General features: G+C 43.9%; 1 protein-coding gene across 21 annotated transcripts in view; it reads right to left on the reverse strand.

The window, feature by feature from the left end:
- Positions 1-11,484, reverse strand: part of LOC133387065 (uncharacterized) — a 93,108-nt gene extending 81,624 nt beyond the window's left edge. For 3 of the 21 annotated variants that reach the window (XR_009763357.1, XR_009763358.1, XR_009763356.1), the window contains exons 1-2: positions 6,949-11,483; positions 6,768-6,828 (exon numbers count right to left, since the gene is read on the reverse strand). Coding sequence is in view for 9 of the 21 variants with exons in the window: in XM_061631052.1 (XP_061487036.1) it covers positions 2,761-3,275; positions 5,522-5,684; positions 6,768-6,828; positions 9,676-9,686 (750 nt within the window). In the remaining 12 variants the exon portion in view is untranslated. The other 18 variants (XR_009763355.1, XR_009763352.1, XR_009763351.1 and 15 more) reach the window with 16 other exon arrangements.
- Positions 11,485-13,602: the final 2,118 nt, after the last annotated feature.

Raw genomic sequence — 13,602 nt, forward strand, 5'->3', positions numbered from 1 at the left:
ATTCCCCCAAACGGATCATTAAAGTCAATGGCCAAACTTCACTTCACTTCAATCCATTTTGAACATTTGTTTTAAATTTACCATGGTTTTTCCCCCCCGTTTCATCCTAATGAATCCTTTTAAAAAAAGAGAAAGCTCATTATTAGAGGACTAAAAAACAACCCACCCGTCCCCACTAAACTCAGGCTTCTATTAAGAAGCCCTGATTGCTGCAACATTTTCTACCATGATTGTTTTTTCATCTAGGATACCCCTCAGCCCATTTTTCCATTACTTTCCCTCCCCTCTGTCTGTAGTGCAGTTGCATCGGAATTATTAAAATATCAAAAGGCAAGACCCAAAATTGCAACTGCCAAAATATTTACACACACACTTAAAATCTGCATGGATTAGTTACTAACTTCCTAATGTGATTCCCTCTGATTAACAAGCATATTAATTCAGAAGGGAGAGAATTAAAAGTAAATCAAAACTGCTTTGAAGATGCATTCCGCTATACGTAAATCAGCACTGGAAATCTAGCAATCCTAAGGAAATGAAAAGAAAAATGTCAGTGAAACCTGAATTTAGATAGGGAACAGAGAGGTCCCTGAAGGGACTGTCCTGTATTCCAGAATAAATGCAGCACCATAGGACATAATGGACATCTTTTATCCTGGGGCCTGATGAGACCAGAGTGCTCTTAACAACAGCTTCTTTTCTTTTCAAACATTTTGCATTTATAACTCCTGCGACAACAGACAGGCCAAAAAAAGTGAGGTGAGGCAGAGAGAGATGCATCCTGTTTTATATCCAAGACGGTGAAGATATTTGTCCCTCTTTTAAATTTAATGTGCCCAGACAAATACCGGTGATTTATAGCCAAGAGAAAGCTACAAACTTAAGCCTAGAAAATATCATTTTACTGCTCTGTCAAGGCTAATTCCAAAACACTAATGGCTTTAATTTTAAACACCACATCATCCCATAAAATGTTAATGCTAAACAGGGACGGGGTCTTTTATCACCCTGAAACAGTTTAGAAGATTCTAAGGTCTACTCTGCTATCAGTGTCAGATGACTTTGCCAAAGAAGAAATAAACATTTTCCAGAGTAAGGAAATCATCACTATGGCTTAAGGAGTTATGCAGAACTATAGAGTTGTAGGACCTGAATCCAAACCAATTTAGTGGAATTAACTCTAGTTTAGATCCTCCGTGGCGCAGAGTGGTAAGTGGCAGTAATGCAGCTGAAGCAATGCTCACTGCCGGAGTTTGATTCCAACGAAAGGAGGAAGTCGAATCTCCGGTAAAAGGGGTCGAGGTCCACTCAGCCTTCCATCCATCCGTGGTCAGTAAAATGAGTACCCGGCATATGCTGGGGGGTAAAGAAAGCCCAGGGACGGAACTGGCAATCCCACCCCATATATATGGTCTGCCTAGTAAACGTCGCAAGACGTCACCCTAACAGTTGGAAACGACTCGCATTACAAGTGTGGGGACACCTTTACCTTTTGGGTTGAATCCAACTAAGTCATACTAAAAGTAGACTCACTGAAATCAATGGATTTGACTAACACAAATCCATTTATTTCAGTGGGTGGTATCCAATGTGTTCATGCTGTTAGTGCAAGGATTTACACTTGTGCAATGAAACTTTCCCCTCTGTCCTGCCCCCGTGTGTGCCACCCATACTCCCAAAATCTGCTCCAGAGGTTTGGGGGAACCCCAGAACAGATTTAGGGGGCATGCAGGGGGAGCAAGGTGGAGTACCATTGTGCAAGTGTAAATCCTTGTGGCAATGGAAGACGCTACTCAGCACTACACTGAATACAAGCCACTGTATTCCAAGTATGACTTGGTTAGATACAACCTCTAGTTTTTCTATCTTTACTTAACTGGCGTACAAGTCAGAAATCCATAGTTTGAGTCTCACCATAAACTCACTAGGCAATTTTAGGCAAGCTGTTCACTCTGTGCCTCAACCTTCCCATCTGCAATATGGGGATAATAAATTCCAACCTGCTTCCCTAGAGCTGCTATAAGGATTACAGCATAATAATGCACCTTAAGTGTTTTGAACAAACCAACACACCATATAGGGGTGTGGTCTGAAGGCACACGAAGCCAACACCTTCCTGAAACTAAGCAGGTCTGGATTTGGTTAGCGTCTGGATGGGAGTTCCGATGAAAGATAGGCAGGGTATAAATGTAACAAAACAAAAATAAAAATAAATATCACTGGTTCTACATTCCAATTTACTTGGTAAAAAATTTCACTGAAATTATTGGACCTTACTTCCACACTACAGGCACAATTCAGAGAAAATTAAGGACCTTTATTTATTTTATTTATTAAACTTTTATACCGCCCGACTAGCCGAAGCTCTCTGGGCAGTGAACAACAAAAATACTAAAATACACAATATAATACAATAAAAACGTATAACAATAAAACAGTCTAAAAACAATACAACAAATGAACAATCAATAGATTAAGTTAAAATGCATTGGGAAAGAGGAAGGTTTTAACTTGGCGCCGAAAAGATAGCAGTGTTGGCGCCAAGCGTACCTCCTCGGGGAGACTGTTCCACAGTTCGGGGGCCACCACTAAGAAGGCCCTAGATCTTGTCACCACCCTCCGGGCCTCCCTATGAGTCGGAACCCGGAGGAGGGCCTTCGAAGCAGAACGCAGTGAATGGCCGGGTTCATATCGGGAGAGGCGTTCCAACAGATATCGTGGTCCCATGCCGTATAAGGCTTTATAGGTTAGTACCAACACTTAGAATCTGGCCCGGAAGCATATTGGCAGCCAGTGCAAGCGTGCCAGAACAGGTGTTATATGATCGGACCGCTTGGTCCCTGTCAACAATCTGGCAGCCGCATTTTGCACTAGCTGCAGCTTTCGAACTGTCTTCAAAGGCAGCCCAACGTAGAGCGCATTGCAGTAGTCCAAACGCAAGGTTATCAGAGCATGTACCACCGATGTAAGGTCTTCCTTACTCAGATAGGGACATAGCTGGGCTACCAACCGAAGTTGGTAGAACGCATTCCGTGCCACCGAGGCTACTTGAGCCTCAAGTGAAAGGGAAGAGTCTAGAACGACTCCCAAGCTCCGAACCCGGTCCTTTAGGGGGAGTGTAACCCCATCCAGGATAGGGTATGTATCCACCATCCGATCAGAGAAACCGTCCACCAGCAGCATCTCAGTCTTGTCAGGATTGAGCCTCAGTTTGTTAGCTCTCATCCAGTCCATTGTCGCGGCCAGGCAATGGTTCAGCACATCGACAGCCTCACCTGTAGATGATGAAAAGGAGAAGTAGAGCTGTGTGTCATCAGCATACTGATGACAACGCACTCCAAAACTCCTGATGACCGCACCCAACGGCTTCATGTAGATGTTAAAAAGCATGGGAGACAGAACCGAACCCCTGCGGAACCTTCAGGAGATCTTAAGAACACAGATAAATGCTTAAGGCTTACAAGCCTATTATTTCTGTACTTGAAAGTGTCTTCTTAAAAGAGTGTGTGTGAGAGAGAGGAGGGGGAGCAGGCCACTCCCAAGCTGGTGTCTTGCATTCAAGATGGTAGATTACAAATTATATAGACCTGCTTTAAAATCAGTGCATCATATTTCCATGTTAAGAGCTCAGAGTGTAAACCCTATTAATTAGGCATGCTTACTTTTCTCTAGAGAGGGCCAATTACAAGGAACTACGTGCCACGTTCTGTTAAGATGCACCCTTGATTAACTGATTAAAAAAGAGGGGCATTTTTGTCTTCTAAAATCCATGGTGGCCCTAGTCCCTACGATTTCAAAAGAAAAGGGCATATAAGCTCCCACTTTCTGGTGAAAGACCCATGCCTCTCCAAAACAGAGAGGTATAAATGGCCGCTTGAATGCATGCAATTCACCTTAGCCATTTCCAAAGCCTCTAGAAAAGTGATTGAAGAGTAGTAGGTTGAAGACTATGAGTCAGCTCTTCCATCTCTGCCCCCCTCCTGCAGCTTCCACAAATATTTGCCAACTTAGCTCCCTAAACTTAGAGTGGGAACCTGCTATTCAAGCCAAAGGTCATCCCTTTTGGCAGCCTAACTTTAACCCAGATTACTGCTCCCACTTGCACCTGTTGTAGGCTCCAAAGAGGCTGGCATAAGTGAGATTCTCCTAAAGAGCAAAGGGAACATAATGCGAGGATCAGCAAGGCCATGCGCCTTTCATGGTTCATTGCCAGCTCATTGAAACATTTTCTTTTTTAAAAAAGGGGAGGAATGTATTTTCTAGATCTCTGCAGTGGCTTGAAATTTAGCTGTGGCCCAAATTCATGTTCTCGTCCAAGTCAGTGCATTAAACAAAATCTGACTGTCCACAATTAGACATACCCACTATGCTATTTCTGCAGTTGCATCAGCAATATAGAATTTGCAAGAGAAAGATTGAAAAAATAAAAGAAACCCCTTTGTAATATATATTGAATAGTTTACAATATAAACTGTGCTCTGGTGTGGTGGGGGGAGATGCATCCAATTCCACCACCATCCTGCTAAATATTGAGTTTCTGCTTGTAACATGTAACAAGTAACAATGAGACTTCTATTGAGTAGATCCAGATAAGGATTTGGGGGAGGGTGCGGTCGGATGCCCTTCAAAATTCCTCTTTTCTCTTTTAGAAGCCCCAAGCAACACTGTTGAGCTAAGGTTTCCAAAGACAGCATCTGTCTGTTGCTTGATCAGCAATGGGGGAGGAATGAAGACGTTCAGGACTCTCATGGCTTGTCAGAGGTCTGTGTGGCCTGCAGCATCTTGGCAAACTAAGGACGACGTCAGACCTGCAGGCATTCCATCTGAGAACCCAGTACAGTGTCACCAGTGAGGGAAGTTAAGGAAGAGTTAATGTGTCACAGTGGGGGAGGCAGGGAAGCAGAGCCTGTCACTTAATTTAATTCAAAAAGAGAGTTCTTGCATATGCTGCGGTGCATTTTAGGGGGCAGGGGTTGAAGCATTAAAGGGACAAAAGATGCAGTATGAAGAAACATTCAGCTCAACTGACATCTGAGACTGTGGCTTTCTTACGATATATTTGTGCAAGTTTGTCACTGCGATAAATAAAACTGCAAAGCTCTATTGGCCCCTGACTGAAACCTTCAAAAAACAGGAATGGAATAGATTGGGGGAAAACAAACAAACATCTGAAGCACACAAATGCACACGGCCTCATTTTAAAAAGGTATGTGTGAAGTCAAGCACCTAGTAAATGTTCTCAGTTTTGAAACAGAAGAGGTCAGCATGAATTTGCTACCCTGCCTTTTCAATATTAAATAGAAATAACTTTTTAACCTAACAAAGGCTCAAGAAGTTTTTAAACTCATCTTAGCCCTAAAATGCCAACCACAGCTTTACAGCCTTTCTGACACTCACCATGTCTCACTCGCATTACACACATGCATATATATGTAGATTTGGGGTAGTGTTTATTTTGTTTAGGATTTTGAAATCAGTCTGTTATACAGGAAGGGAGCCTGGCAGGCAAGGAGGCCCTTACCTCTGCATTTTTCTCTTTTCTTTTTAAAGAAAAGAAAGAATGGATACAGAAAGATAAAGAACCACAGAAGTGGACAGTAAGGTTTCCTCTGCCGATGCCTTTCAAAGCCCATACCGCAGTCAGCATATTGAATATTTAATGTCCTGATGAGTGCATCCACCTGCTGACACAGGCAAAGTGACAGAACAATACACGCGCTGGAACACGGTCATCAATTGACTCCCCAGTCAGTCTGCCATGTCAGGCATTGAATTAAAAAAAAAAGTGAACCTTTTTCTCTCTTTATAAAGATTTTTTCCCCTTCCACCCCATGTCCTACATTAGTGCCATTGCGAAGGTCCATACCTGAAATACATACTTCTTTACATTCCATAGTTTGCCAGGTTCATATGGGCATATAAAGAAGTATGTCGCTCAAGCAGGTAGTTTTCGGGATGAGCATCTAAGGGGCTCATCAAGAAGAATCCACAGCACAAGGAGGTTCCGTTTGAAAAAGTGCAGGCTTGTCTCTCACCCACCCCAACCCTTCCAACACCACCAGCTGCCAGCTCATGATTCCGACCTGATATAGACAGATCAGTACAGACACACACCCACTTTGCCTCTGACCCATCTCTGACCCACGACAGATCTCTGTAGGGGCACCTCCTACCCCCCCTGCAAGAACAGAACAGGACAATACAGTGTGCAAAATGGGGAGGGGTCAAACAAATTTGGCAATGATTAAAAGCTAATTTCTCACAGAAATAGGACAGTGGCATTATTTTAAAATAACTATGCAATTAAAAAGAGTTATTTCTGTTAATCCAAAAGCCAGCACAAATTTGCAAATCCACATTTCTTTAAATTTTGCAAATCCACATCTTTAAAGGCATAGACTTCTCCTAGAAACTTTCAGCTGTGATACATATGTCCAATATACATTATAACAGAGCAAAGGAAGGATTTGATTTCTTTTCACACACTCTCACGAAAAACAGATTTCTTCCTTGCCTGTCAATATTTATACCAATACAGGTGAATGCTTCCCCACACTTTTAAACAATAATCTTCGCCGCATCCACAGACAAAATTGAGTATCTGTTTTATAAACTTAACAAATCAACATGTTCCATACAGTGGATGGCAGATATCTCAGCAGAATTAAAGAAAAAGAAAAAGTGCACATACACACACAAAGGACAGATTTTTTGTTCAATTATGTCAGCGCAAAAACATAAGAAAAAACAGGGAGTTTCTTTCTTACCTCAGGTGTCCACTGATATAATTTTCCCCTTTTTTGTAGGTCACTGTAAGTGAGGCACAGCCTGAAGGATAAGAAACCCCCAAAAGGAAAGGGCTTGACTTTTTTCCCTTGGAAAGAAGTGGGATTTTCTACAGTATCTTTCAGTTGAACTTTGCAACATTAGAAGATGCCCGAAACTGACCTGAGAACAGGCAAAAAGAACACAAGGAACCCCAAAGTGGACGGACGGATGGACAGATGGATAATGTTGAGTGTAGGCCGGAGTGGAAGTCAAGAGTTACTCCTCAGAGGGTGTGTTTGTGAGGGGGGGTGCATGAGGGTGTGTGTGTGTGTGTGTCCATATGTGTGAAATCTTGCCTCTCACTTCTGTTTGCATCAGGCAGTCTCTCTCTCCTCCTCTCTCTTTTTCTCTTCTCAGCCACTCTGAGCTTTAAAGCTCCCCTAACAATGGGGTCCAAGAAGCACCACTGAGAATGATGAGTGTACTGAACAGGAGACTATTATGAGCAGGATTTAGACATCCAGCAAACCAGGAGGTCACACTGGGTGCATAATGCTCATTCAGCATTGCTGTAATGGTGTGCTTAGCTTGTCCACTCACCTGCTCCATCTGATGGCTACCTCCTCTCTCTCTCTCTCTCTCTCTCTCTCTCTCCCTCTCTCTCTCTCCCTCCCTGCCACCAGCCTGAGCCATGCAGATCAATACCAATTTACAGGCAAATGCAGAACGGCTGCCTTAATGTTAATGAATTTTACCATTTCTCACAGTCTTCTAATGAACCCTTTAAAGAGGGTTTAAGTAAACTTAGCAACTGGCAAACTAAGCACTTTGGAATACTTAATTGTATTGATGGGTCTTGCAACCCCACCCTCACACCCACCATGCTGCATTTTAAAAATACAACTGTGAAGTAAACATTCCCTTATTTTCTCCACAAACTTTAAATCACTGTTATAAAGACACTATAATTATACTTTTTTTTAAAAAAGCAGGCCTCGCATTCCACTACTTCCACATAGCAGTTAATGCTGGACAGCGTTTTTATCTCCCTCAGATACATTACATCATTTCCGTTAAATATCTTCTTTTTTTAAAGAAACAATAACAATATGGCAATTTGATAATCCCTGTATTTTTGATATCTTTCTTTCTGCACCTTCCCTCCCCCTCCCCAAAAAGGAATTCATTTCAGCTGCAGCCAATTTCCTATGATTTGGATTCAATATAAAGGAACTACCTCCTCCTCCTCGGAATGCAGCAAGGCAGTGGAATTAAGCTGAGTGAGCTGGAGATGGCAAAAAAGTGCCCTTGCTCAGACAGCAGCAGCAGCTACCTAGAAAAAAGAACCAATCTTATCAAGACCCACAGGCCTTTCGTGTAGGTTTCTCCTTGTTCCAATAAAAAAGGCATGTAAAAATAGCTACAAGTGGATGGAGACAATCTGCTCTGTTTAATTATCTATTTATTCCCCCCTCCCCCTTTGAAATTACTGCAAAGGACACTTGACTGCCATCAGCTCACCCTACATGCCTATAGACTTTTCCCTGCACAAATGGAACATTTGCTAATTGGCAACCAGGGGAATTCCCTTTGCGAAAGTGCAAAAGGGAAGAGCAGAACCCTATAAATACAAAAAGGTTAGGGGACAAGACTGCCTCTTTATGAAGCCCCATAGAGGCTTTATAGAAAAGTCACCTCAAAGTTTCCAAGTCTGACTTAAGATTAATTCAGTGGCCATTTGCTGCTGCCAGAGAGGTGCTTTGGGAAAGAACAATAGGTAATTTGTGTTACATTCACTCTTTACACAGGGTTTATTATTGCCAAAAGTGCTTGTCTCTCTTCCCCCCCCTCTTTTTTTTTCTTTTAGCACAGCAGAATTATATTACAGCTCAGCTGCTGCTTTTACATTTAGTCAGGGTTATTTATCATTTTCACACCCTCAAGGATAACAGAGGGCAACTGAAGTTCCTCGTGTTCATCCAGAGTGGTTGGTTCATTCATAGTGGGAAAATCCTGCATAATAAGAAGGTGAAGAAGGGGAGAATATCTGTGGAAGGAAGATTCATTCTCTCTCTCTCTAGATAACAAGAGATGGGAAAAGGCTGCAGAGGACATTGAAGGGAGTTTGACTCCTTGTGGGTGTGGTGGTACAAATGTACCACACACACACCTTCCATACAGAGCTTCCCTCCTCAACCTCCTCGCATGACTGCCAATCTCAGATATTTGCAAAATGGCCATCTGTGTCAAAGGGTGCATCAAAGACCACATTCTAGAGGAAGTCACCAGTGGGAAAGTTGAAGTGGAATGAAGGATTGTTATACCTGCCTGCAATTGGGTGGTTGTTCCTTATGTGACTGAACTCAGTTTTCAGTGTTAACAATAGTATTCTGAGCAAAAGGCATGATAGAGACAGTTCTGGAGAAACACAGCGATTACAGTGACAGCTTCTCCGATTACACAATTGCACGTTATTGCTGAGTGAAAGGAATTCATCCTTCCTTATGCACACATGCACAGAACACACATGCACAGAAGAAGCTAAAGAAAAAGACGAAGAAGGGGGCAGGAAGGAGTCCCAAGTGACAGAGGCTGCAATCCCTCATACATTAACTCTGGACAGTCCCACCGGAGTGAAAGGGGCTACTCCACAGTATGTGATTCAAGGATCGCAGCCTTAACATATGGAACAAGTATTCATGTTATATACACGAAAGACATGCATATAGGAGTACTGAGATACAGACACGTATCTAAGAATATATACAAATACATATGCAGAAAATCACACTCTGTGGAGATGGAGATCCTACGCTCACCTCCTTGCAAAGTAATTGAGTAAGTCTGTGGTGTTACAGCATTAAACACCACCCATGCTTTTAGATATTAACACAGATGCTCACTTACATCCTTGACATCAAATCGACACTGCATTCTGGTTTATGACATGACTTTCAAAGTATGCCTGCGGAGCCACTTCCCTCTCAAATAAAAGATCATCTTCAAGGCCAAGAAAAAGCAAAACTGCCCAAGAGGAGCTCTTAAACTGTAACTTGCATTTCAGTATCTTTGCCTCGCCAATGTACCTTTTCTGGCTATGGGCGTTTCTTCCCTCACTCCAGCCTCCCATCTTGATTACCCATAAATCATGCACAGGTAATTAATGCTCACAACCTTGGCATGTCAATGGTTAATCACCACAGCACCGAGATCAGGGCAAGTTAGACTAAGTTTAACCACCTTGTATCCTCTCTCCCTCTGCCCCCCCCTTTTCCCCTCCCTGGCTTAGTATCATTCCAGCTTACAGCCACTAGTTATTAATATCAAAAGATTTCTCTTCTCTCTTTCCCCCCCACCTTCCCCAGCTGTCATTAGCCAGCTCATATCTGAATGAGGCATTTAAAAGGTTGGTTTAACCTTGCAAAATGCCTGCATGTCAAAGTTCTAGCGTTTCAGTTCCGAATACTCTAGTCCGCTGCTTGCTCTGCAGATTTTTTTGTCCTTTTTTAAAAAAAAATGCGGAGTGTGTGCTACAGCAATAGAACAACAACAACAAGAGGAAAGGGGGGAGAGAAGGATAAGAGGGAAAAAAGCTCAAAAATGCCCTAACCCTAACCCACCCCCGTATGAAAGCATGCATGCACCGATTATGCCCCTTCTGCGAAAAGCATGCATTTTAAGTCCACACACAAGTTGGATGCATGCACAAGAAGACTCCTGCTGCAGGTCTCTTTAAAACAAAGCTAAGCTTGGTGCAGTTGAGGATGGGGGGGGAAGAGAGATGGGGAGAAGGCAGACAGTAAAAAGAGGAGGGGAGGTGGATTTAAAAAAAAAAAAGACATACCAGTTAGAAGATTTTCTGTTGCAGCAGTGGAAGTCACCAGAGCACTAGCTAAAAGCTGAATCAGCTTTCGAGAGTTAGGGATGCATAGAGGAGGGTCATGGAATCACAAGGTAATAATGCGTTGCATGCAGCTGCCGCCGCCGCCGCCAGCCTTTTCCTTAAAGCTAATCTCTAATGCAGGAAGGGAAAGCGGGAAAGTGCGGCCCAGTAATGGTATTAGACCTCACTTGGAGACCGAGAGAGAGAATTGAGGCAACCCCACCCCACCCCCAGCCATCTTCCACCCTCTCTCCACACGCACACACACCACCTCACACACGCACACCCCAACAGGCGCTAGTTCATCTCTAAGGCTCCTGCAGCATCTCTGGCTAAGGTAGCGAGGGAGGGGGACGCTTGCAAGCTTACAGCTGAGGCCAGCAAAGGAGAGCACGAGTGTAGCAGGAGACGGGCGAGAGGTGCGGGACTTCAGAAGAAGAAGAAGTCCCCTTCCAGGGGCAGGGCTCCTGCCCGCCGCCCACCTTCCAGCAGCGAAGCCGTTCTGTTTGCAGAAGTCTTCCCTGCCCTCTCTCTCCTGCCCCATGCCTTGCTTTATCCTCCGACCCACCCCACTTGCCCTTCCCCAAAAGGTCAGCCTGAGGTGGAGGCCAGGATGGAACAAAAAAAAGAAAGGGGGGATTTTGGGGAGGGGGTCTGCACAGACTCCAGAGGTGCAGGGCGAAGCAAGCTGGTCAGGAAACGCATCCACCTTTCCAGTGCTTATATACCCAGCTAAGCATCCGAAACACGCGCTCGAGGCCCGGAGCCCCCTTCCCTTGCCATTCCCTCCCTGACCATATTTAGTCAACCAGGGCAAAAAATAGCCTGTCAGCTGGAGATGGCCGAGCAGGGAGTATTTGGAGTTCAATCCCTTCTCTCAGCCCATTGACTACTAGCCCTGCAGGGTCCTGACTCTGCCGTTTTATATATATATATATATATATATATATATATATATATATATATATATATATATATATATATATATATATATATCCCCCCCTCACCTCCCCCCTCCAACCTGTCTATTTTTAGCTAGGCCAAATAAAGAGCCATCTCGGCTGACCATGCACGGGCCATCCCAGGCCTTTGCTAGGCCCCGGCTATGTATGGTCAGCTCCGTCGCTCAAAGGCAGACGCCCGCAAAGGGGACAGGCCAGCTCCAGGGGTCTTGGTGTTGTGGCCACCGTTTGCTCCACCTCTTCCTTGGGCGGCCAGCGGCGGCGGAAGGCAGGACTCCTTTACCTGGGCGCGTTGGGGCCTCTCTTCGGCCCTGCGACTCTGTCGTGTGGCGAGCTGCAAGTGCTGAACTGTCCTCCTTGTGGGTTGCACGCAATTAAAGCTGCAAGGGCTCTTGGCCTCTGCTGCACCTGTGGTCGCCTTATCCCACCCCCGCGCGTTCTAGTCTTCGTTTTTCTCCCCCCTGACTTCCCCATGGATGGAAGCATCTGTAGATAGCTCCAGGGAGGCACAATACTGGACATGCAAACAAAATTTCTGTTTAATCTTAAAGGACACTTGAGTCTTGACTCTTCAGTCAAGTGTACCACATGAAGGTAGCCTACAGAGTAATGAAAGGGCTGGAACCCATGCACACATGTAAGCACACACGCACACAAAGTGTTCTCAAAAGTAACACACCCTTTCTGCTTCCCATAGTAGGAATGGGCAAATCTTCCAACCTAAAGTTCAGCTCTCTGCATTTCCACATCAGTTGGCAATTAATAATAATAATAAAAAGCCCTCATGAAAATTTATCAGCATTTTTGTGTAAATTTATCTTTGTATGCACCAGTTTGCATGCGATTTTCCCTAATATACACATTTTTGCAAAGGGTTTCCCCTAACATAATGAGCTTTTGTATGTTGTTTTCACTAATATTTGCATTGTTATGCAAAATGCGTATATGCCTTATCCAAGTATATGCATTTTTGTACAGGTGGTGGTGGTGGGAGAACTGCATTGCGCAACTCAGAAGTATGAATTTCAAAGAATAGCTGTGCTTTGATTTGCGTATTGTTTTGGAATGTGCAAATTAAGTAGGTTCTCCTTTAATTGCAAACGGAATTGAAATTCTTCCCCATCCCAAATGGAGAGACATGTGATATAGTTGTAAGAATCTCAGAGTAAGACCACAGAGATCCGGGTTCGAGTCCCTATTCAGCCAAGAAACTCATGTGAGTGGCCAGTTACTAATTCTCAGCTTGACCTACCTCTCAGGACTGTTGTGAGGATAAAATGGGGAAAGGACCATGTGTGCTGCCTTGAGCTCATTTGAGGAAATGTGGGATATAAATTAATAAATGAGTTTCCTCTTTCTTGTAGCAGGAACGCTTACAGATTATCCTTTGTGCTATTTTACGTCACTAGGAAGATGGGAGGATTGAGGCAGGTATCTGAGCATTTTATCTAATTGGGTGTGGCATGGACATGTCTAAAAGAAGATAAGAGGACAGGAATGCATCTGAATGTTCTCCCTGATTGGGTATGCTGTGCATACTAAGCATCATTCAGCATAATTTCTACCTACCGCAAAGTTATCTCATCTAGGGATGACATCAGTGTGGTTGGGCATCTGCTGAAGGGCTCAGGCCACAGCAAGGGGGCCACTGACAAGCTCCCCTTTGGTGCAGTGAGGAGGTAGACTCACTGAAGAAGGTGGACCATGGATCATATCTCACCAAGGGCACTCCAAAACCTGGAGCTGACATCCAGTCAACAAGCCTAACAGTGGTGTTCAGGGGATAGAGGAACAAGGCCAGCTGGCCTTTTCAATGGATTACTAGGACATCTTTCCAAGATTAGATTGTGTTGCATTGTCTACCTTGGCTGTCTCACTGGGTGGGGAAGAAGATCATCAAGAATGACTAAGGCAGGGTTAAACTATATGCTGTTCTCCAGATCTTTTGAACTGTAATTCCCATCAACTCCAGCCAGTGACCAGTGGTCA

Source organism: Rhineura floridana, chromosome 6 (genome assembly GCF_030035675.1).
Source record: "Rhineura floridana isolate rRhiFlo1 chromosome 6, rRhiFlo1.hap2, whole genome shotgun sequence".
Classification (NCBI taxonomy): Eukaryota; Metazoa; Chordata; class Lepidosauria; order Squamata; family Rhineuridae; genus Rhineura; species Rhineura floridana.